The sequence below is a fragment of the Tympanuchus pallidicinctus genome, unplaced genomic scaffold, assembly GCF_026119805.1.
Source record: "Tympanuchus pallidicinctus isolate F22 unplaced genomic scaffold, pur_lepc_1.0 scaffold3, whole genome shotgun sequence".
Lineage (NCBI taxonomy): Eukaryota > Metazoa > Chordata > Aves > Galliformes > Phasianidae > Tympanuchus > Tympanuchus pallidicinctus.
The window spans coordinates 25,052,463-25,077,986 of record NW_026294747.1 but is presented as its reverse complement, the minus strand read 5'-3'; the positions used below and the strand labels follow the sequence as shown (position 1 = coordinate 25,077,986).

The following is a 25,524-nucleotide window of genomic DNA, read 5'->3' as shown; positions in this document are numbered from 1 at the left end:
CCTACGTACCAGTTCAAAGCTCATCAGCAAAGTTTTCAATCTATCAATTTCTTCTCGCAGTTCTCTTATCAGTTTTACATTTGCATCCTGAAACATTGAGACAAAGATCCTAGGAAAACCATTCTTAAAAAATTCCAGCTGAAGAAAGTGATGCAGAGCCAGAAAGAGATGAAAACAGGCAAACTCGCAACAACATTGCTCTGCTACAGGCTCAGGGGTTGGTGGATCCCATCTTTGCAACTCCACCAATATTAAGGATAAAGACAGAGTAAACATGCATTGTCATAGTCATTCAAAGAGAATAAAGATGGAAATGGAAGGGATAGATATGAAGATATATAGTAGGTGTGATATTCTAAATTATTGAGGGAAGGAATAATTTAGGCTGCAGGGAATCAAATAAATGATTTCTGTAATAACTAGTCACCTACTTAGCTCCAGTTAGCATGAGAAAAACAGGTACGAATTTTATTCAGAGAATAGATATACTGAAGAAAATTTAAAGGCATACACAACTAAACTGAACAAGAATGAAAAGCAGAACTCAGGGCCTCACCTCATTCACTCTGGGCTTGTTAATAATATTTTTGGCATTTGAAGCATATCTTAAGGTACTCATGGTTTCATTGTAGCTGGAGCTTGCAGGAGAAATAGCTAACAAGTAGAAAGCAAACAGTGGTTTATTTAAAAGAAGTAATCAGCTTAACCAAACACTTTTTTAAAAAGCTTTTTTTTTTTTGTTGCTGTTTTTGTTTTTAAATTCTGCTTTTTTAGAAAACAAATCCAATAATATCTTTAAGGATTCATCAAGCTCATAGAGAATGACTGCAAGAGACTGTACTTACAAATGAGTATTTAATCAAAGCTGTGATATTCAAGAGACTCTCATTCTTTACTTCATGCACAATTCAAATAAAAATCCAACTTTTTATTTCCTTATGTATCCTACAAAGTATTTATAAAAATCTTTCCAAGGTCAGAATCTAAGTGATGCAGCTGACTAACCTCAGAGTTGTGTTTTAGGGGTGTAATGCAGTGCAGAATTGTAAAAATTAACAGAAATCAAACTCACTGGCAATCATAATGGTCTTGGAGTTGCCCCCCAGGCTGTCCTTAAGAAGCCAGGTGAGGATGGAATCACGATATGGAATGTATGCTGGTCGTCTGCTCCCACTGACACTGCCTGTGGAGGGGTTATCCACATGGCTGCTCTCCCCTTCACTCGTTAGGGTGTTTATACTCTGGCAGCTGCTGAATATCTGTGAATTTTGTGCTGAAGGAGAAATGCAAAAGTGCTCAGGAAATGGCTTATCTTCTTCTGTCATGGCTAATTTTCTTAAATATTACAGTTTATGAAGTCCCACAGATGTTCTGTTCAGATTTTATTGTAAAGATATAACACATATATAGCTATCTGCTATACTTTTATCACTACCATCGAATATAAAGAATCGCTGTGCTTACCTAAAGTGGAGATGACAATTCCAAGTGTAACCAATGACTTGTTAATATTGGCACCTTCTGTAATTCGATCTTTGCAGTAGCTGGGATCAGCTCTTTCACTGAAACACAAAAGTGTGATAAAGTCAATGCAAACCAAATAAGTGCATTTAGTTATTAACATACTATCCATAATAAAGCATCTTGCATTTTCCTTAAAAGAAAACAGAAATAGACAGGTGTGCAATTAAAAAAAAAAAAAAAAGACATGTTTTGAACACTTTCCATGAAATATCACTCTGGTTCAGAAAGTCCACACAATCAGCAGCGTAAGTTGTTGCTGAAATCTACCCAGACAGCAGTGAGATATGACAGTTCTCCCATGCTAGGTAGCAATTAAGAATATATTCCTCTCTGCATCGCCCGCCCGTCCCCGTCCCCCCGCCCCTCTTTTCAAGCTTAGATTTATAATTCTACTAACAGATACTGAAAAATGCAGTCAATAAGAATAAAAGCTTGAACAGAACTCAACATTAAGTGTTTGCAACAGCAGAGCATTCCTCAGGCAATTCCTTTCCAATGAAGTCCAGAGTCCAGACCAGAAAAATAGATGACAGATTATTAGCGCCTTGCTACTGTACACAGACTTGGACTTACTGTCATTTCAATGACGTTTTAATATTTTTAAGGCAGTACTATCATTCTTTCCAGATAAAATTATCATTTTGCCATTTGGTGTACTATTACCTGCCTGCAAGGTCCACTAAGTTGATCTTGCTCGCAATTTCAGTGGGTAGATTGTTCTCCAATATAGCCTGAAAAGGACAACGTAGGTAAGGAAGATTATTCCTCCTAACTCATTAATGACAATAAAATAGGTGCGTTCTCTCGTCTGAAATTAATTCACACTTCTGATTCTTGCTGCTGTTCTTTGTGACCTTGACTCACTAACTGTGTTCAAACCATTAACATCTTTTTCAGCTGACAGAGGAACTGCCCTCATATGTGGATTTCCTCTTGAAAAAAAACTTCACTGCCTAGCAACTGTGAAAGCATTTCTTGTAAACCTTGCACAGTTACTTTCCACCGATGTATTCCAAAGGTCTTTTGTGAAACTAATGAAAAATATCCCCAAATGTTCTGTGATTACAGGATGTTAGACATGTGAGATAGAAAAGGTCTTTTGGATCAATGAAAGACCTCCCTGCCAGGAAAGGATATAATTCCTCCAGAGAAAGAGTGCATTGTCTTTGAGAGGAATGGATGCCAAGTGCTAAAGAGATGAGCACATCTGAAATGCTGGACAGATAGAAAATGTTGGTGTTAAACTAATGATATACTTCAATTACAGATCTTAAATGAGTGTGACATAAAAAACATAAGAAAACAATTTTTACAGCATCTTAAGGGAATACTGCATTTCAAAGGACTGGTTAAAGCTTTAAACTGTTCTTTTTACAGCAAGTTTACAGCAGCACTGCTAACTACAAGCCTGCATAAAAGAACAAGAACACTTCAGCAAACACTCAGCACAGTGTATCAGCTGGTGTAGGAAGTGTAACACATCTGCAGTGTGATCCAAAGGAAATAAGTAACAGTTTCCACAGAGATCAGTAAAAGCATCACAAAACAGTGGCAACTAAACAATGCACAGCACATCAAACAATGCTTTTTTAGAGTGAAGAGGAAGTTGGATTATTTATATCTAACCTGAGTGTAGTGGATGGTGAAGATTGCATGGGATCTGCTGCTGGCATTGTGAATATGCGTTGCTGCTGTAATTCTAGAGAAAAAAAAAAAAAACCAAAAAAAACCACATTCTGTTACAAAAGGCTTATTTCCCTGTATTCAGAGAAAGTACAAATAAATAGAGAAAAAAATGATGCAGAAGAAAGAACATGAAAGTTTGAGAATGCAGCATGCTGCATTCTTTGATCTGATCACACAAAGTTTGGCAGAGGACATAGCTGGATCTAAACCAACTGTGAAGCTAAAGGTGGTTTTGTACACAACAGAACTCTGAAGAAATATCCCAAAACAGTCCTACAGCGATAGCATCATACAGCTCATCCCAGACAGCACAGAATGTACCAGTCCAATATCTTTTTCATAACGTTGTTCTCATTTTTATTTCTTGGCCCTTCAGAAAGGGTCCAAAAACATTCCTATACCACTTTCGTGAACTCCTTCTGTTACAAGGCTGTGGCAAGTAGCTTCGTGCTATTAGAGGAGGGCATTGAGATTAGCCAGCCTACCAGTATCAAATGAATGCTGTTAATTCACTCGAGTAGCACTTCCTTGCCTTTCCCACATGGACAGGCCAGTCCCTCATTTCCAGCTTTCTGACTCACGGATTCTGGCTAGTGGGTACCAGATGCAGGAGGTCTCTGTAACAAACTTTTGGAAATACTCCTTTCTTTGCTATTGTTTTGTTGTGACAAACTCAAAGAAAGCACACTTTTGCCAAGGGCTGAAGCCAGGTGACAGGTATTTTCCTTTGTCACTCTTGTAGTTTGTCTTGAATACAAAGAGACATTACTGATGATCAGACATCAAGTTTTGAGTTTATCATAGACAGTGGGGTTATTTTATTACTGGAGACAAGGACTTTGAGACCATACATTTGGTATGAGCCCAGCTACCAGAGTACTGCCCAAAAATTCTGTGGTAGGGAGCAGAGTGGCAGCTGTATGAGAACAGCAGCTGTATGTGAGCAGCAGCTGTGAGCCCCACAAGAGGCCAAAACCAGGACTCCACTACCTATTGTTTCCTACTTTCTGCTACTCCATAGCCATGTGACCTGGCACTGCTAAAAGCTACAAGCAGTCTAGTGCATCATAGCTTTAAATCAGCCTAAACTAAGGAAGCAGGAGAAGGTGATCTAATCTCCAGATCTTGGAGGACCAAGACAAACAAAGAGGTAAAGGGCAGACGACAGCAAGCAACCCTACAACGGGCAGAGAATACAGGGGAACAGTTCTGAAGTTTATAAAGCAAAAGTGAAAGAGAAAGTGTCCCAGGATTTGGAGGAGAAAACATTAGTGCTAGCTTCACACCTCCCACAATATACAGGTTGATTGGAGGGAAAGTTCTCACCTCAACTATTCACAATCATGTCAGCATTTTCATGGGAGAATGTACATATTAATTTTTTCCACATATTCTATTCCATCATGGCATTCTTAACATTTTATTCTTAAGCATTTGAAACTAAGTTTGGCAAAGTGTCAAGAGAAAAAAAAAAAAACTGTGAGAGTTACAACAAAAATAACAAGGGCATGTTGCAAAACCACATTTTGTTTATTTTTAGAATAGATTGGTGCAACCAGATTTGGGCTGGCAATGGTCTCATAAAACCATATGATATAAAAAAAATGCCTTCCATAAACTTTGTTGTTAGCCCAGCTCTATCACAGGCACCAACCATGTTCAAGGACAGCTTCCCTTCTGATCTTTTCTTTACACATGGGCAGGTCATCATGCCCCATCTACTTCTCTCCCACCTCTGGCCAGGAGGCAATTGCAACTCCTCTGTCTCTCTAAGATCTTGCAGATATTCATGTGGTAGCATATCCCACTGCAGATGTTTCAAATTATCTTGGTTGCAATTTTAACGTGCTAATAAGTATTCCAAAGAATATTTCATAAAAATAGAAACCGTAGGTAAATAGAATAAATCCAAAAATGTTTTTGAAAAGTTACCCCAAAATAGCAGTTGCCTGGTTTCATGCAAGGAAGTTTAAAATTCATTATCACATAAATTTACACAAAATTCTGAACTTCTGACTTTTTTTTTTTTTTTTTCTTTTTTTCCTGCAGCTCCTAATTCCTCAGCAATGAGACCACTGTAGGACAGTCTTAGTTTGTACACAGTCTGGAATTTTGTTGCTATTCTGAAAGACTGTTATCTTATCATAGAGTTACAACTATTCATCACTACAACAGAATCTATGTTTATATTCCATGTTTTTGTCCTAATGTAGATTAGTTTTTTGATGTACCATAGCATAACTGAGATTCAAACATTATATCTCCTCTAACGATAAGAGGTAATATTATATTTGGAGGATATATTCAAATTATACCCTTTTCTACCAATTTAACAGCAGATGTACTGATGACCAAAACTGCCTGTAGAAAAGAAAAAGGTAAAAATAAAAAAATTGCTAGACTAGTAAAGGCCAAATTCCAAATTATAATAGATAATTATAAAACAAATACAAAAATACACTATCTTTTCAGCAATTATAAATCATGAAGTTAAACTGACGAGTTGAAAGCTACGCGGTTTAAAGTGTCATGAGCAAATAGAGAAGAAATAAAGCCTGTTTACAACAAAACATTTTCCTGGCACATTTTTCATTCCAGACAGCTGGTGGAATTCTGTGGGTAAATTTTGAAGAAATATGTTGAACAACACCTTCATGAGTCCTTGTAACTGTTACTGTGGGTATGTAGCATCAAAAAATCAGACAAAGCATTGGCAACACCATGTGCAAAACAAACATCAATGAAACCAGTGCATAGTGAAAGAGGCGTTAAGTAAAAATCGAGCTGGTTTTAGAAAATACCTTTTAGCTATTCCCTCTTCTAGAAGTTCTACAACTTGCTTGTAGTCTGTAACTAGATGTTGAGATAATCCTGTCAGAGATTTAAGAAGAGTTAAATGCATATTTTTTCTCAGGAGTTTCAGTCAGTTCATTTTATTACCTACTCGGGAGTAATAATAACAATTTACCCAATGCCAGGATAAGGATATTCTGCTGGGATGCCAGCCAGTTCTCTACAAGTAGTCTCTCAACTACAGTAACACTTTCATTAAAAAAAAAAAGTTGCATCTGTCAGACAGAGCAATATCAGTACAAAAAATGTCTTGAACGTGCAAAGTACAGACCTTTGCAAAATAATGGTATTTTAAAAAAGGCCTAACTACATCTTCACAAGGAATTTTCAGCTATGTCTTTGCTATTAACTGGGTACACACCTTGTAAAGGAGATTTTGTCCATTGGCTCTGAATAACGGCTCTGCTCATATGACTTAACAGAATTGGGAACCAATCACTGTGAATATTTAACTAGGTTAGAACCTGGAACGCTGAGGAGTCTTCACACTGTTCTTTCTAGAGGGTATGCAAATATGAAACACTTGGTCTTTTTATACTTTCTACTTTCAATATCCTCTTTAATTTTATTTTTAAGAGGAAAATAACACATGGAAAACAAAAGGAATAGTGCATTGCAGAGCCTACTATATCAGAGCAGTCATTGCGACTAACATAGTCCCAGTGGAGGGCAGCACATTGCTATGCTGTAGTGGCATTGCCAGTACCCTACAATATGCAAATTCTAGCAGATGCACAAAATTGATTTCAACAGACTTGTATTTCACATAAATCCTGTTTAATATTCCTCATTTGCATTTTATGGTGATGATTAGTTATCATTTGTACTGCAGCGGCTCCTAAAGAAAATCACCTAATTTTTTAAGCAAGACATTCCTCATCATGCAGTTCAGGACAACATTTTTTTTCCCCCCTTCATACTAACTACTACATGCACTGATTCAGGTTTGTTTAGCTTTTTTCAGGCCACAAAAGCATGGATTGCAGGCAAAGTACTTAAAAATGATATTTACTTGGACCAAATAATGTATATACTGCTACACTTAAAGTCAAATGAATGCAATATTCAGCAAGACTGAAATGGGACTGAAATGGTCTCTGAAATTATTAGAGTACCTTATGCGATAACAACTTACTCAGATTTAAATGAAAGAAAAATCTAAGCTAAATACAGGAATTTATTTTAATTCCTTAGTGACACACAAAGAAAAAAAAATTAAGAAAAACCCCTCTCATACTTGCAAACATTAGGCATAGGATAGTTTTCAAAGAAAAACTTTTCTTCAGCTTTCTAACATTGCCTTCCAATACAATGGTTCCTAAAGTCATCACATTTTCCATTTGAGAAAGAAGATTGTTATTTCTCCAATAGTGACAGGATCATCAAAACTCAGAATTATGGAAATTAATTTAGTGTTTTCCCATATCATTTTTCAGGGTACTGAATAAAATACAATATAATGGAGGTTATACAGAGGAGGCATGGAGGAAACTGTTGCCCACCTAACATTTTCATAAGCAGTGGAACAATGAATCTAGCACAGAATTCTGGTTTTGTTTTTAGTAAGGTAAACTGAATGTTGTAAACATTGTTTGAGAAGAAATGACAAAGTGTTCTTTTGGCTGGTAGAAGAAGAGATCATTTTGAAGTCCAATAGAAAGATCAAAAACTCTTGGTCATCTAGAAATCTGCCTCAGGGTAAGACAGAATCACCCCCAGAAATCTGTCTCAGAGTAACAAAATAGATTGCATCATTTCCTGATTCAAGAGAGGCCAATTCCTTAACAGTGCAACCATCTGTGAGGGAGAAGTTTGAAACAATTCCAATCCAAAGCACTGAAACACTTTTAGCATTTTAAAGGCTACAATCTCACAGCCTTTAGGTGGAAAAATGATGGGCTGGAAACTATTCAAAATACTTAGTGTTCAGAGTGGGGACTTCCTGACTGGTCTTGAAATGGAAAATTTATTGCTTGGAGCAGTGCAAGTATCAAAGCAACTAGGCATCCTTAAAGAGGTTAAATTCTGATTTTACTCTCTGTCTGTTCTTCATAGAAGTGCTAGCTGTACTCAGCATATCGATATCAGCCACACAGCTGACATTCTAGCAGAATGCTGGAGAGCACCTGCAAGCCTTAGAATTGCTGTTAACTTGCAAGAAGTCTAATGCAAATGCAGACGCTAGTCCTTAACACGTTGTATCTAAAGGAAATAATTCAAAGTCTGCTTATAATTCTGATCTCAGCCACCTAGTTCCTGGATATAATATTTTTGCATTCTTGTTTGGCACTGAGAAACTACAGCAGTAGGCTTCAGCATGTAGATGTCACTCATTACAGAGAGCAACAATTGTTGACTGCAGCAATATATTACTGCAGTTGACAAGGTCGTTTTGTATTAACGTATTGAACCACTTCATTTTTTTGGTTTTGATGTTATTAAAATCATGCTGACTGTACTCTTCACTTCCATGCAAAATACTTTTGGTCTTCCTCACCAATTGTTATTTGCAATGTGAGCTAATGAGTGTAGTTCCAAAAACAGTGACACAGCCAGATCTTGATTAGTTCCCTCTCCTCAAAAGAAGTAAAGGTTGTCTCAAGTAAACTAAACTGCTACAGTTATTAATTGTGTAAACTGTACATAAGCATATTTATTTGTGTTAACATATATATACATATGCTCAAAAATATATGAAAAAGAAAGAACTTATGCCCTGTGACTCATTCGCCTGAAACTAATTCTGTTCATGTGCTCTCACAAGGGCATGTAAAAGCACCCCATGATGCTTTCAACAGAGAAAACATTTCATTTTTCATGCATGTGAAAATCTAAGATTTTTTGAGACTGTCATAGGATGCAGAACACTGACAGAGAATCTCCTAAAATAAAGCATTTGTGCTGGATTTATTAACGGCCAAAACTTGCAAATATTACCTAACTTAACCTTTTTCCATTACGCTTTTCTCTTATACTACAAAACTACAAAATCTATTCAAAAGAATAGCTTTCTGGGATATTTCAGAACTGTAACAAAAACTCTCTTACTTTAAAAATTTTAGCTGTGCCTAAGTAGTAACTACTTATTCAAAAGGGGTAAATTTAAATTAAAAATCAGAACTGGAATAGAAGCGACAGACTTGCCTGGAAAATTCCAGATGAAGACAGAATAGTGACAAAAGGCAAGCCAGCCCATTGGCAGAAGCTATAACTGCATTTACTTTTGAAACAAGGAAACTTCATTATATGTAGCCAAGGAATCACTGGAGATATAGTCCTGAGAAAAGGGATAGAAATTGCCAAGGAAGGAAGTAGTTTAAAGACCTTTTCTCGTGTGGTGAAAGAGCAGCTGCTAAAAGAAAATAATTAGTATCTGTACTCCATCAACAATAAAGTTCTCCGATAACAAGCAGGTAGAAAAAGAACTTTGGAAAGAATTCAAAAAAAGGCCAAACGTCTATGAATCTGCTTTTCAAAGAATGATAAGCTTGCCATACTAATGAGAACATCAATTCATCTACTTTCCAGCTCTCCTTAAACAGGGTGCTGATGTGCTGGGAAAGCACAGCTGAAATGACCACAATGTCAGATAGTTTCCTTTTATTTAGGACCATGCAAGTTAAATGCTTCCCAAGTACTTATTTCAAACTTTGAGAGAAAGAATCAGTAACAACTATCAGTTGTTAGATGTACTGTTACTGATACTGCAAGTGGCCAGGAAATCAGAACTGTGAAATTCAAATTCCATTGAAGCAATGATTCACTTAGACAATCACCCTATCTGTTGCCACATCACATCTTAATTTCTGAATTGAAGGTAAAAATCTGATACGTAATCTTGTGATAAACAGAGGGAGAAAACTGAACCAGTAAGGATGAATTTACAAAAGAAATAGAAACAAGAACTCCATATTTAAAAGGCAGACCATGTAAGTAAGAGGTGATAAAGCCAATAAAGTTCTGTGTGATATGCACTTTGCATATTAAAGGCACACATCTCAGGTAACCAGCCAAGCACTTGCAGAGTTAGTAATAACATTGTAATCATTTGGAATTCTGCACATCTGACAGACAAGGCACATGGAAAAGGAAATATGTATGTTTACCTTCTAAACAAACTTGCCAATTTCTTAAACTTGCACCAATTCAGAAAAGACTATTCTTTCTGAATGCTGTAGTAAAATTATGCTGCATGATTTTGCACTGGGTTTTATGGGGCAGGCTTTTTGTCAGTCATTGGTCAGATAAACTGCAGTGTAGCAGGCAAATTTTACAGCACGTGCTAATCAATTTACAAGGCAACAATGGCCAAATTCCTATCTAAAGCTATGCAACATCCTGAAGTGAAGATAGTAATCAACAGTGGAAATGAATAAAAAATACAGAAATGATGAGAGAGAAGATAACTAAAAATAAGACAGACACATGAAATTGAAAGAAGTAAATTATTTTTTTGTCCATCTTCTGTAACCTGATTTGAAAGCTATGGTTTACAAGAAAATACAAAACCAAGGGACTGTTATTTATTAAAGTGTAAATTAAAAAGTGTGTGATGTTAACTGCACAACTGGATCTACATTACCTAACCTGTGCCTTCTGAGTGTAAAAAAGGGCAATAATCACATTGCATTCTCATTTGGGTAATAGAGATTTTTAATTGCTTCTCAAGGTGCAGTCGGGAATATTAAACAGCTAAATTTATCTACTTTCTAATTATTACTATTTTCCAAATATACTGATGCCAAGGACTGAAATACAAGGGATCTTAGGCTGGTCTGTAGAACATATTTAAAGCTGATGTTAGTGGATCTCTTGATTAAATTTGATTCGAAATACAAGAAAGCAAGAAAACAAAATACTATGGCTTATACATGATCTGCACCTGGAAAGGCAAACAGAACTGTGCAGGATGTGCAGACACTGAGATAACAGAGCCAAAGCCTTCAGTATAATAAATATATTCATACTAGCAGCAAAATATTTGAACAGAGTAACTGCTGAAGAGTGGAAGCAATTAGGATCAGGCCAAGAACATGTGCAAAGATACTTGAAGACCTGATCCACATGTAATTGAAATTTACTTGAAATTCTGATCGCCCACCTTGTACGTACGGTCCTGTTTCAGGGTGCTCTCTGACTCTGAGAGTGTAAGGCTTCTTGTGGTCCGACTGTTTTAACAAATCTCGGACACGCTCATTATAGATTTCCAGAAAACTGCAAAAAATGTTCAGTGCACGCAATTAGAAAACAGAAAGCATTTATTTAGACTTAGTGTAAATACCTGAATGTTGCACTGATCATGCATGACAAAGTTAATTACTTCATTATCCCTGTTACCGTTCCTTCTTACACAGTACATGTAGAAAGAACTTAAAGCAGCAAACTTCCAAGAAGCAAGAGGTATCCATTATTATATTTAAAAATTAATAAAATCTACATTCGTAAAACAAGTAAGTTCAGATCCCCAGGTTGCCAAATGCAGTGCTTCATTAAGAGAAGGAGATCTTGGAATAAGAAAGGAATGGAGAATTTTGACTCAGATTTAAGTTACACAAACAGTAAGTATATTCTTCATGCAGTTCAACTTCAGCTGTCTATACTAAACTGAATGGACAGTATGCAGAGATCTATACTAAGTTGGAAAACTAACAACAGTGCTTTCTCATCCATCCTCTACATCTTCCCTCTTGGCCCAAAGGATTATTATCTGAGAAAATATGCATAAAAACAACAAACCAGTCTTTGATTTGTTAGACTATAGCAATATATTTTTTGAAAGCATCCATAGGATTGCCCAAAAGAGTGACACACACTTACCTGACTTTTACTCTGCAAGATGCCGTCTGGTCTGAGTAATCGTCTTTCCTTGAAAAGAGGCCCTGCACAAACCAGTCTATGTAAATTTTAAATACATCAAGAAAATCTAGCAGCTTAATCAAATGCAAGTGAAATTAAGAAAAATAATTACCTCACATATACGAGGTGTCAGCCCAATGGATGCCTTCAAATAATAACAAAAAAAAAAATTAAACAATATACTTGCTATTACTCATTCAAAACCCTTATTTAAATATGAGTTAAATTATAAGAAAAGGATAGAATTATGACACAACACTGAAGCAAAGACTGCATGGCAGATTACAACACAGACCACTCTGGATTGTCATTCAGAACAGCATGGCACAGCTCTACTATTTCAGCTGAAGCACCTTGAGCACGAAACACTGCAGGAATTAGTATGCTGTACAATGGCAACTGTCTTAGCTTCAGTGAAAATCCTGCTCACAGCAAAAGTCATTTTAGAGCAACTTCAGCAGCATCAATGAGAAATGTAGAGAGTTCCTGGGTTAAATCCAAGAGTTGTTCAATGTGAACACACTGGGCATGCCTTTGTCAGTGGTGTTGCAGCATAAAGGCAGGATAAAATAGTCTAGTTTGATTGATTAGTCATATTTTATTTTTCTCAATTTTAATTTTATTTCTTATTGCTACAGAATCACAGAAATTTGTGTTCTAGAGTTACAAATCTGATCTCCCAAAGAAAACAGGATACAGGCTGCTAAAATCACCCAAACTACAGAGTTTAAAATTTGCCCAAACATACTAGACAGCACTAAACTAATGCTATGTTTTTGAGTAGCAAACTGTTATTTTGACATGATTGCTCATACTACAATGATTACACTGCTAACACACCCAGAGAAAGACTCTCAGACTTAGGTGAATCCCTTTACTGAATAGAATCATAGAGTTGCTTGGGTTGGAAGGGACTTCAAAGATCATCTTGCTCCAGTCCCTTGAGATGGGTAGAGTCACTAGCCAATAAATCAGGCACACGATCAGGCTGCCCAGAGCCTCATCCAACCTGGCCTCAAATGCCTCCAGGGACAGGGCATCTACAGCTTATCTGGGCAATCTGTTCCAGTGCCTCACCATCCTAAAACAGAAGGCTTTTAAAAGGAACATTTGAAAAGGGTTGAGGAGAGAGAAAAGTCCAGATTTCTTGAGTAAATGGACAGAAGTTCTGGTTAGACCAAACATTTCATTCTTCCTAGTTATGATCACTGTTCCACAATGAATAGACATTACCATATCAAAGAAAGAGTTCATTGAAGAAACAAATCATTTTATAAGCCGAGAATCAATTAGAAAGATAACTACCTAGAATTTCCTTCCAAAAGAAATAACAATTTCGAGAGTTGGCTATTCTGAATTGCTAAAATATTTTCAAAACAATAACATATTTTTCAAAATAATGTAATAACACAGATGTTTAACATAACATAGATGTTTATCTCTCAGTGACTCTAACTTTAAAAACTCTTCAGGCTTTCATAGAGTTGTTTGATTTAAAAAAATCAAACAAATTGAAAAGCAAGTTATAATTTGACAAACTCCAATTCTGATGTCTGAATTAGCATGGGGATAGTAAATAGTGCCCCCTCTCGTCAACAGGCAACTCACATTTCACCAACAGCCAGGAACATTTAGATACGGAAAAAAATTGCCTTGTGCTATAGTCAAACAGAGGAATTTCTCAACTGATTGCACTGCACTGACAATGAAGACTAAAACAGAGTGTTTCCCGATATCCAAGCATCTTAAAATACAACAGTTTCTACAGATACCATTGAAATTCATTTCAAAACTTGAAACAAAGAAAATATTAGTTTCTACAGGTCAAAGTACAGCTTCTGCTAAATAAACATATCTTAAATAGTGAATGAAGACTATTACAAAAGTATTACTATAAATTTTATCTAGATTATAGACTCTTTGCCTCCTATCCTAGCAACATGGCGAGATGAGGGACATCTAAAAGAAATATTTCAACTACATCACATCTTCTAGAATTTTTTTTAGCTGATGCTATGTTATTTACCTAATTGTAAAGACTTGTGTCTCATTTTATATATAATAATAATAACATATGTAAGCATCCTGCACAACCAGCATACATCACAGTTCAAAAATAAAGCAATACTTCTGAGGGGCATCCCATCCTCAACCCCAAGTGTAAAATGAATGCTGTAACTCACAGGTGTTCCCATCATTGTGTAAGTTTTTCCTGAACCTGTTTGTCCATATGCAAAAAGGCAGATGTTGTATCCTCTGAATGCACCCGACAGCACAGAAGTGCCAAGGTCCTGGAACACCTGGAAAGATCAATAGAGACAGAACAATCCATGAATAATATGCCTCCCTAGAAACATTCTGCATTACTTGTAGATGTTCCAGTTTTAATAATATCGTGTGAACAATAAGTTTCATAGTATTTGTCTTTCTAATCTATCAGACACAAGGTTAAGTGTCCAGCAATTGCCTGTTAGCTCATCCTCCAGAAACTGATATACTGAGCACAGTGCTGACACCAAGTAGTGTTTAGTTGCACTTCCTTGCCTGTCATCTCTTATTTTATGCTTGTAATGGAGATCCCTTTTTTATCCCCAAACCTTCTACAATCCTCTGCATAAATCTAAACAAATATCATGATCAAGGCTCCTTGAAGCAGTGTAACATTAATAGCAGCATCAGACAAGATAATCACAGATCAGAAACAAAGCAAGGTCTAACCCAGAGACTGTAAGCCATACCTTGCCCAAGCAATACTTCTATCTGATCCATGTGGTCAGGAAGTGATGCCACAAATTTATAAAATGCTTTCTCTTCTGTTCATGCCACATGCACAGTGATGCGTGTTCTGCTTATAACACAGACCCTGGAAGAATTGCCACCAAATCAGCATCAGCAACTTCTGAATCTTGTACTGGTCTCCTTGGGACTGCAGAATTTGAACCATCACAGCTAGACTGCCCATGTAGCCAGCTCTGAATAATAGCTCCCTTTGCTTTCCCTTTCCTTGTTCAGAGACACAGCTGCCCCAGATTGTGGCCATGTTTTCAGGACATCAAAGCTACCACAGACCACTTGAAAGGATACCTGGCAAGATTTTCTAGGAAGTGCACAGTGGATCAGAAAGTTCCTGCAGGCCAGCTGCCAATTTCTTAGCATAGCATTAGCTTTCCAAAAGAAGCACTGTGAGTGTTAATACTTTTGCCTTTCACATAGAAAACTAGCTTAGAAATACAGAGAGATGCATAGGATTTCACTATATTCGTGCCGTGAAATCTTATCAATCACCACTCATTTCTTTCTCTACTGGACAGCTAACTGTATCAGTTAGATAAGAAATTCAATAGCAAAACATATTCCACCTAAACTGCATAGAAGAGAGATAAAAATTATCTCCTGAAGCTTTTATTTTCAGATCACATTTCAACTCAAGGTGAGACAAGGTGCTGATTTCCAGCTAAAGAAACAATAATAATCCCATTCAGAGGAATTTGGCTAGCCCCACCCATATTCATAAGGATATGTAGAACATGAGAACATGTGCTTCATTAGAATTATCAAATCAAGCACCTTTTCAGTTCACGGAGAGCCACAAATAACAGTTAAAGTCATAAACAAAATAAATAGACACAGACTGCTAAACAGGAGGTCCACAGTCGAGCCAGGAATATTAAATGGGTAGAAACTCCACGCTGGTAGTTCAGGGATTCAGCAGAGAGGTGCACGTGAGCATACGCACACTCACTAGAGAGCACCAAGCTGGGCTACCAGATAAGCAGAAGATCCACAGAGCAGGGCTTGGGATCTATGTAAGGATATTAGATGGGCAGAGGGCCCGTATTGGCATCTGAGAAATCTATAGTCATACGCATTCTTAGACCTGGAGAGTTAGGGTACACTAAATATCACTGAAAATATCACCAGCCAACACCAGTTCTGACCAGAAGAATAGGAAGAAAAGTCTCATCTGCCTATGCTTATGTTTCATGCAAATGCTGATACTGCTCTATGTGAGTGCTGCTGAAGGCAGAACACTCTGTGGCATTTGATGCAGGAAGCTGCATAAGCATCCTGCGTCCTCTGCCCTTGTCAGTGACCATGTTATTGGATGAGAGTGAAACTCACTACTGGCTGAAGCTGCAAAAGGAGAAGTAGCTGCCTCACCCATCACGCTGAGATGAAGAGAACTCCAGGTTTCCAGGCACACAGTGGTGGCTTCCAGGGGCAGGAAGAATCCTGAGTTTCTGGAGTCCACATGAGCCAATGGCCTCATCAGTGGACTACATACATTTAATCACATTATCAGAAGCAACTATTTATGGCCTTTCACTAAATAAAATTCAAGAGTCCAGAATACACTAAGGACTACTAGTTTACTTGCAGCACATCTGACTAGTAATTCCTTATGAAGGACAACATGCCATAAAAAGGTCAACTTTTATGATCAGAGAGATAAGTATGCAATAGTATTAGCAAAACACATTGACTATGCATAGTTTATGAATGAGTACACAAATAACAGATATATTACTGTGATGGTTAAAAGTTATTAAAATAAATGTTGCATTGCAAACATAAATATCAGTAGAGAGAGAAACATGAAATCAAAATATGTCCTATCAGAAAGGTTTAGAATCTCAACAAAGAACCCAGAAATGCAAATGGTAGAGAAGTAAGCTACAGAGAAGATCATTTTCTACTGTGCTACAATGGAAAGAAAGTGCATGGTTTAAGAGAAGAACATCATCTAGCCCTAGCCGGACTGTTAGCAGCAAAGGGGCTAGGCAAAAAATTGTAAGACAGCTATGACAGCTGTGCATTCAAAGCACCATGTAAAAGAATGGTGAAAAACAGTACAGAGTGGGTTCTGAGTCTTGTAGGTAAGGAGGAAAAGTGTATTGGATTTGGTAACGGGAAAAAGGAAGCTTCTTCTTTCCAGCAGCAGAATGGAATTACCACTAAAAGTCCTCGCAGAGTTTTTACAAAAGTAGTTATTCTGTTGACCACTCCAGATGTAAATGTTTCCTTATGCCATAACCAGAACAGAGAGAAAATTGTTCCATATAAATCATGTACATACTGGAAAGTATAAAACAAGATCACAGGCAGCACTTTGCCCATGAAGCTTGTTGCCTTCTGAGCTGTGGGAAAGTCCAAAAGCTGGGATTAGGCTGGGGGTTGGGTTTTCTCAGAGATTGCTTCTAGCACTGTTTCAACATCTGTTTTTACTTACATCTCTTCTTCTCTGTGGAAGTCCCACTTAAAAATAGTAATAGAATAAATATATCAAAATGTGCAACGAGCCCTGTTGCTTTTTACTTTACTTGATCTCTGAGATTCAGAGGGACTCAGAGGGACCAAATGCAATGGGATTTCTTGCATGAATAAGGTCTACAGAACTTGACCCTGTATTTGTTATAGAGTTCACTTTCATGACATATATTGAGCACTTTGCAGCTCCTAATTTACTGTTTTTGAGGGTTTATACCTTGATTACTTTTGGCTACATGTGGACTGTATACAACGTATCCCTATTTTATCCCAGCCCAGCTTCTGCTTCTCAACAGAGAGTCACTGTTTGTTGCACTGATCTTAACAATCTCCTAGCAGAAAAACAACCACAATTAACAGCTGGAGTTGAAAAGCAAACCTTGGCCATAATCATGCCACTGCTCTAGAGCATAGTGATAAATATCAAGTAAGCTATGTCCTAACCACTCATTATGAAGATTTTTTCAGTACAGCCAATGAAACTCTCCCATTCTCAGTTAAGCTCTACTGAAGAAAATAACGCCGTAAATATGGGGCTGACATCTATAACAGATCAATCTGTTTTTCTTCAGTGAAGTTATTTGGAAAAGCATAAGAGCATTAATGGCAGCAACGCAAATCACTGTAACAGATTCTTGGCACAGCTTATCTGTGTAGGCCATAAGACAAGTTCTATTATGCTGTACAGCCTACAGAGCACCACAAAAACGATCCAGGGGATGGAACACCTCTCCTATGAGGACAGCCTGAGACTACTGGGGCTGCTCAGCCTGGAGAAAATAAGGCTCTAGGAGACCTGATAGCAGCCTTTTAATATCTAAAGGGAGGCTATGAGAAGAAAAGGGACAGACTCTTTAGCAGGGTCTGTAATGGCAAAATGGTTTCAAACTAGATGAAGGAGGATTTAGATTGGATATAAGGAAGAATCACAGTCAGGGTAGTGAGGCACTGGAATGGGTTGCCCAGAGAGGTGGTAGATGCCCCATCATGGAAGACATTCATGGTCAGGCTGGAGGTTGCTCTGAGAAACCTAATGTAGCTGTAGGTGTCCCTGCTCACTGCAAGGGAATTGGACTAAGTGACCTTTTAGGGTCCCTTCCAACTCAAACAATGCTATGATTTTGTGAAAGTTGTTTAAAACACTGAAGATGAGAAAAGTTATCTAAAGGTTATCTAAGATTCTAAACTGAACTGCCACAGGCCTGGACATCTCTGAGACATGACGCTTAAACCCAGAGTACAATAAAAAGTCTCTCTTGAATGAGTGGCTCAATGACTTTCAGTATCTGGGAATCTGATCCAAGTACAAGACAGTAAGAGCCAGATCTGAATATTAAGATGTGGTTGGGGAACTCCCAGGCAAAACGACAACTAATGATGACCAGTGACAGCAAAAAGATGGAATGAAAAGAAATAGGGACTGAATAAGAAGAGTTTAATGGAGCAAAGGTGGGACTAGTGTCTACTGGGAGCAAGAAATCTGCGGGAGAGACAGAATAAAGACTGAGTTTTGGAGCTAAAGCAAAGGAAAACATTAGACTGTGTTGATAGTTGATACACAGGACAAAGATCACAGAATCACAGAAGGTTGGAAACGACCTGCAAGATCATCTAGTCCAACCACCATCTTCTCCCTAGATACCTAGGGAGAAAAGCATAAACAGCAGAAGTTTCATAGATCTGGAGCCTAGATAGCAAGATTTTTGGACTGGAATCAAGCAGTAGAAAGGAAAGGAATAAGAAAATGCAGGAAGCATCATCTTGAAGTTAACAGGAGCAAGGCGAATATGTGCTCACTTCCCTTCAGAGAACCATATGTAATACATTCAGGAATTTAGCATGCCCCATTGTACGAAGAGGTGGCCTAAAATTAGTCTGTGTACTCCATTCCAGTTTAGAAATCTGTTCATCAAATTGTAGATCCTCCTACAACAGAAATAAATGCAGCTCAGGAAAGCATCTTAGTTTTATAGTACTGTTTCCTCAGTAAGAACTGCCTTTCTTTCTGCAGATTCATAGAAGATTTTCAGGAGTTATTAATTGATCCAGTTATAACAACACAATCTTCACAAGCTAATGCACTTTTCTGATAGCAACATGAGCAATAACATCTTCATGGAGCTAGAATCCTGGAAGAACTGTAGTTCTGTTGTTCAAACTCTTGTATGACATTGTGCAATCCACTTAAGAATTTTATGGTCCAATACTTCTACGGGTTAACGTGTCAGTAGAAAATTGTGGGGTGTTCTCACTGCTCATAAAAGTACTTGTGTTCTTGTCTTGAAATGCTATGAAAGTTCTAAGTGTTCAAATTATGCTGCTCTGTATCTCTCAATCCAGAGTGAACTTCTTGAAAGAAGTTCCAGTTAAGCTAAGCTCAACTGTGCTTACTCTCCATTAATTACACAGGGCTACTCATGCTGCAATTCAAATGTTTCAAATCAGTATTTGAATTAGGTCTCAAAAGAGGATATTTTACTACAATCAAACCTGGCTATTCAGAAAACAATGAGTTTCAACCCTATTATGACAATGAATTAGAATTTCAAAAAGTATTTATTGAAATCCTATTAAAAGCTGTTTTGAACTTTGATAAGTTCAAAATAGTAACTCTGATAGTAACTCTGTAGTAACTCTGATAAGTTCAGATAAGTAACTCTGATAAGTTACCCTCCCTCATTCTGTGAAGATAAATCACAATCCATCTACTTGACAAGTCTCAAATCAGTCAAAAAACCTCTTAGCTTCAGTGTAGTGCTGAAAAGAAAAAAAAAAGGAAAAGCAAAGCATAGCAATGAATTCATAACATGTTTAAAAATAAGAGAAGTAATTGAAATTAAAGCTTTTTCTGTGCTAATATCAGAGGCATTAATCCAAGTTCCATCAGCATGAACAGCTGTATGTCATACAAAATGCATGACAATTAAGCTCTCTGGACATGTGTACTAACATATTTCATTATATAATGAACAAAATTGTGTTTTCTGTTGTTCATAAGAAGAAAAAAAAGATCCTTCTAAGATTCTCTCAATTCTTTCTTCTAAAATAAAACTTCAAGAACATCAGGTTTGTCAAGAAACATGAGCTGCACTTAGCTTCCTGCAGACTGTATTCCATTTGGCCAAAAATTCTGAGTCTTCCATGTGTGGCTGCTCTACGTGATTGGAAGTGTTTAGTTTGTTCCACACAAGAATGTTTCTTTCAGCAAAGCCTTTAATGGCTTTGATATGCCTCGTTTCTGCACTCACCCAGCTGTAACTGGTACATATCCCATGGTGATTTATGGAACAAACTTATTACCATCCAACTGTGCTAATAGTGGGAAAAAAACATGTCTTTCTGAAGAAGTTAAGAGGGTATACTAAGACAACTGTTCTCATCCAAGGTATTTCGCTGGCATGCTTATTCTGAAGTGGCCAGTTTTCAGTTCCAACCTAGTAAATCCAAAATCATGTGAATTAGTCCTCAGGATAGAACTTTTACTACAAATGGGAGAAAGGGGAAGGCTTGGTCTAAAACTAAGCTGTGTTCTAATCATACAGCTCAGAAATACCAAAATGCTGTCCAAGTTGTCGCAATATGCACTTATTTGGGGTTGAAACTGTTTTACAGCAGATTTGAATCACTTCAAAATAAGAACAAATCACTGAAGTAATTTGAAATCTATTTCAATACTGTTAGAAAACACAATACATTTTTCAGAGAGATAAACTATTTGCAGAGCAAGTACACTTGTGAAATCTTACATTAACAGATTTACTGTATGCCAGAAGCACAGACAGATTGCATTAAGACTCCTGCCCCTAAGAAACCACAGAGGATCAGTTATATAGTACATAGTTATACGTACATACAACTATGTACTATAGTACATAGTTGTACTATGTACTATGTACATATAACTGTATAACTATGTACTATAGTACATAGTTATACAGTTATATGTACATAGTTACATCGGTTATATAGTACAGAGGATCGTGTAAAATCAAGATCAGAATACCTATTAAAGTAAAACACTTTCAACTCTTAGGCACCAATCAAAACTTTAAAAATTATTCCTAACTTAGATTAAGAATCACAGAACTTGATTTCTGAAAAATCACAGTGTTAGTCATAGCTCATTCATACTAGAAAAGAGACTATTTAAACTTTTTTTTTTTTTTTTTTTTTCTTAAACAAGTTTATATTTACAGGTTTATGCCAGTGAGGCAAATACTTCTATCATTCAGGTAAAAATATAACAAACCTCTGTGCAAAGACTTCTCAACTATCTCTTTTGTTGGCTTCAGAGTCAAAATTTATAGTAGCTTTTCTACTTCTTTCTTAAATAGTTTTCAAGATATTGAAAAAAAAATACTCTTTTATTAGCCTGAGTATATTGAATTTTACCATGAGACTTGCACATGTATGCATAAATACGCATACCAGACACATGACGATAATTTCTTCTGGAATGGACAGACATACTTCTGGTGCTAATGCCAAGAAGAGACAAAATAAGGCAAGGAGCACCTCTAAACAGACACCATAAGTGTAAGACATTTATAATTAACAATGTTGGTTTGGGACTTTGTTACCTTACACTGAAATCTTTGCTTGGATGTTAAAAGAATGAAGCTTTTTGGTTTTAGCGTTCACTTTTTTTCCAAAACAGTATGTTTAACTTCACAACATAAAATTTTTACCATATTCTATTTATCCCAACTGCTAGGGTTTATTATGTAGCCTCTATATACCAATATTTTTCTTTTCTTTGACCTCTACATTACTATCATACCAATAGTGTCACACACAAATTAAGACAGAAGCATGCTGGCTCTCAGATTTTCTTTTGATCCTGACAAACAGCTGGAGATTATTAAACTCTTCTTTAATGCACACGATTCAAAATAATCCTAGTGAATACTCAGCACCAGCCACAGTTAACAACGAATATCTTTGACTTTTCATTGAGTTAATAACCTATAAATAGGACAGTTGATTAAAGCAAATCGTATACGTATGAATACGTAAAACGTATGAATGGCACTTTAAAACGACATCTCTACTATGTGATAATGTCCTTTTCTAATTAATAAATGCTTTAATTTCAAAGATAATGAGTACATTCTAACAGGAATAAAGTTTTGGTAATATATGAATTCCAGAAGTACAAAACTGTCCTTTCTTAGCTCAATCAGAGACTGAATCTCAGAAGGAAACAAAAAAAGAGTTGTTTAACACTACAGTAAATTGTCTGTTATGCTTGAGGGTTGAATACTTTGGGAAAATGAAATGTATGCCAAGTCTCAGAGAGATGGAAAAAATCCAGTAAACCTACAGGGACAGCACACGACGTTGAGCTTGCAAATTTAAGGAAAAAAAATACCGATATATCACTTTTTGTGCATTTTTAACTCTAAGTACTTTCTGGTAAACAATGCTTGCATTTGGTTTTGACGTTGGGCTGGGACAAATTCTGACCAGAGTTGAAGTGGAAGGAGGTGGAAGTGGAGGAGTGTGAGCTGCACCATTTGGGATCAGCAGGATAACAGAATTGTTTTCATATGTGAGTGCTATAGCATCCATTTCCTGATTTGCATGTGTCTGAAATGGTCAATATTTTCTATCATCATTAGGAACCTGAACAGATCTTGAAAATTTCAGAAATTTCAAGGGAATATGGTCCAGGAAAACAAACAGACAAAAAAAGGTATTTTTTATAATGGGGTTTTGAATAAATAAAATCACGACTTACTACAGTCCCAGGCCACAAACATCACTGTGAACAAAAAACTCGCTAAAAGAAAACTGTTTGTACCGTAAAACATTAGCCCAAACACAGAATAACAACATGAATTTCCATCACTTAATAAATGAAAACCAAAAAAAAGTCCTCTTCTTGCACAGCACAATTTAAAAATAGCCTTTTAAAATACCGCTACTTTAATGAAAGAGGAAGGGACTGAACTTATATAGAACAAATATGGCCAAAAGCTGCTCCTGGCAATAGAATAAACAGTTGAATTTATATGTGCTGGAAAGACTCAACCACTTCATTCCCACTAAAGATTTGACATGCAAACCAACAATTAAAAAGATGCCTCGTGAGTAGGTAAAAGCTTCAGGACATCAGCACAACAATTGTAGCTGACCCAGACACAAAATGGATTTACTTAAAATAAAATGTACCATTATTTACTATACAGACAAAATTGCTCTCAACCAGTAAGTGAGGATAGTTTAGGCAACTGCGTGAACAAAATAAAACACAAGAGGCTCAGTCCTGCAGTATCCAGTTGCCACCGCCTCCATAATAAGGAGCCAATATGCAGTATCTCATATAGCACGATTCCCTACAGAATTTGGCCCACCTATAGCAGTAAATGCCCAAATTATAACCAAATTCTGTTTTAATTAAATTGCTACATCTGATATGTAGCATCCAAGGCTTGTGTTTAAAAAATTATTTCACAGAATAAAATTATTCAGAAATAAACATTTCCTGCCAAAACAATGGGAGCTTTTGTCCTAAAATTTTCTCAAAACCCTGAAGATCAATTTAAATAAAAAAGGCAGAAAGAGGATTCAAGGAAGGAAGGAATATCTGAAAACAAATCTTGGCTTTTACTCCACTACTGCAAGGCTTTTCTGCACGTGTTTTCTCTTAAAGAATATTAAAGAAACGTCAACTGAGGGGCTTTCTGTACACAGACAGAAAACACAAGCAAAGGGAAGCGCATTATGCGGATCAACTGCACAGAACCCTCTACTGTGACATTAGGATTACTTCAGCAACATTATCCCATTCAAACCAAATAGAAGAGGGAAATAAAAAACAACAAAAACCAAGCACTGGTCCATTAGTTTGGGAACATTTCTTCTCTCTTCTTGTTAAGAGGCCACAGCTCCACAGCTCCGATTACTCCTCTCCCTTCCCTCTATCCAGTCTTTTCAGTTTCTTTTCCCAGTCGAACAGGAAACTGAGTGAAAGAGCAGGCTTCCCTCCAGCTCGAGCTGCTTGGCCTGTGGCAGGAGCATTTGCACCACAGCTTGAGAGAGATTGGCTGTAGGCTCTGCCAACAAGCTTCCTGCGTGCTCTTAAATCCCTTTGTGCTTTAATTCCCCCTGGGAAGGACAACAATCACGTCTTTGTTCATCTACCAGCTGTCATTTTTTCCAATGCAAAAGCTATTTATCGTGTGCATCATAATGTACATACATTCATGCTGTTAACATACTGTAAGTCAAGCTTGGTTAAAGCATGTGGGTGGAACTGTTGTCTGCGACTTTTTCCTAGCATCTTACATGGCAAATAAACACGCTATCCATCTGGATAGAGAGTGGAAGAATGAGATAGTTCAGCCAACGAGGCTGAACAGTCACTTTGTATTTCTGCTGTTTTATCACCAAAATACACAATCATGAAAATATACCTCATTTGTTTATCAAAAAATGATTTTGTTTTGAGAGAGAAATACCTCTATGCTTTCCACATTCATCTAATTTATAGATGCTGTGACAAATTTTTTAAAGTGCTCCATCAATAAGGACACAACTCCATGCTTTTAAAAATAAAATATGTATATATATATATATATATATATATATATATATAAATTGCTGGTGTTTTATTGTAAAGATCAACCTGAAAGACGAGATAGCCATCACAAAAGCACCACCTGCTATTTTCATCTATCTGTGCAGAACCACATTCATAACAGAACCCTCCTTTCCTGCCCAGTGGGGATTCTTATCATGCTATCACTAGATGAAAGAGCAGTCACAATCTGAACACAACAGCTGTACAATCCACAAACCAGTGTGTGAAACTCACCAATATCTGAATCAGCTTAGTTCAGATACAGTTGTGGTGATAAACCTCTCTACCTAGAAAACTTATGTTTTCATTGATGAAGCCAGAAATCAAGATTTACACACTTCATTTTATGCCATACATGAATTGAATTCTGCTGTTGCATCCAGCCTTTGAATCAGCATAGGTGAATTCCTACCCATTAAGGACTGAATGAATCCCTTTCCATTTACTTTAGTGAAATGCAAAGCAGACGCTAGGCTTGCTAACAACAGATATTTGTCAGAGAGACACACTGTAAATGTCCTCCGATTTTTCCCTCTACCCCCAAAAGCTAATGGTTATGAGGTATCAAGATTTAAGAGTAACTAAAGGAAAAGCACTACTTATCTTGTAGGGGTGCTTTCTGTTTCTGAACTACAACTAATGATCAACTGACAGAAGCCTAGCTTGAGTTCTTTCCCTGCAGATGCACTGTAAAATAGAATTCTTACAGGTAGTCTGTTTTTCCAAGAGCCCTGTTCCATTTATTTAGTATA

At 36.9% G+C, this 25,524-nt stretch overlaps 1 protein-coding gene across 1 annotated transcript in view; it reads right to left on the bottom strand.

Moving 5' to 3' along the window:
- Positions 1–25,524, bottom strand: part of STARD9 (StAR related lipid transfer domain containing 9) — a 98,917-nt gene that overhangs the window by 43,730 nt on the left and 29,663 nt on the right. The window contains exons 4-14 of the mRNA XM_052696120.1: positions 14,103–14,219; positions 12,032–12,064; positions 11,881–11,942; positions 11,165–11,277; positions 6,012–6,081; positions 3,151–3,223; positions 2,188–2,255; positions 1,465–1,562; positions 1,073–1,273; positions 557–654; positions 10–87 (exon numbers count right to left, since the gene is read on the bottom strand). Coding sequence (XP_052552080.1) covers positions 10–87; positions 557–654; positions 1,073–1,273; positions 1,465–1,562; positions 2,188–2,255; positions 3,151–3,223; positions 6,012–6,081; positions 11,165–11,277; positions 11,881–11,942; positions 12,032–12,064; positions 14,103–14,219 — 1,011 coding nt within the window. The remainder of the gene's footprint in view (positions 1–9; positions 88–556; positions 655–1,072; positions 1,274–1,464; positions 1,563–2,187; positions 2,256–3,150; positions 3,224–6,011; positions 6,082–11,164; positions 11,278–11,880; positions 11,943–12,031; positions 12,065–14,102; positions 14,220–25,524) is intronic.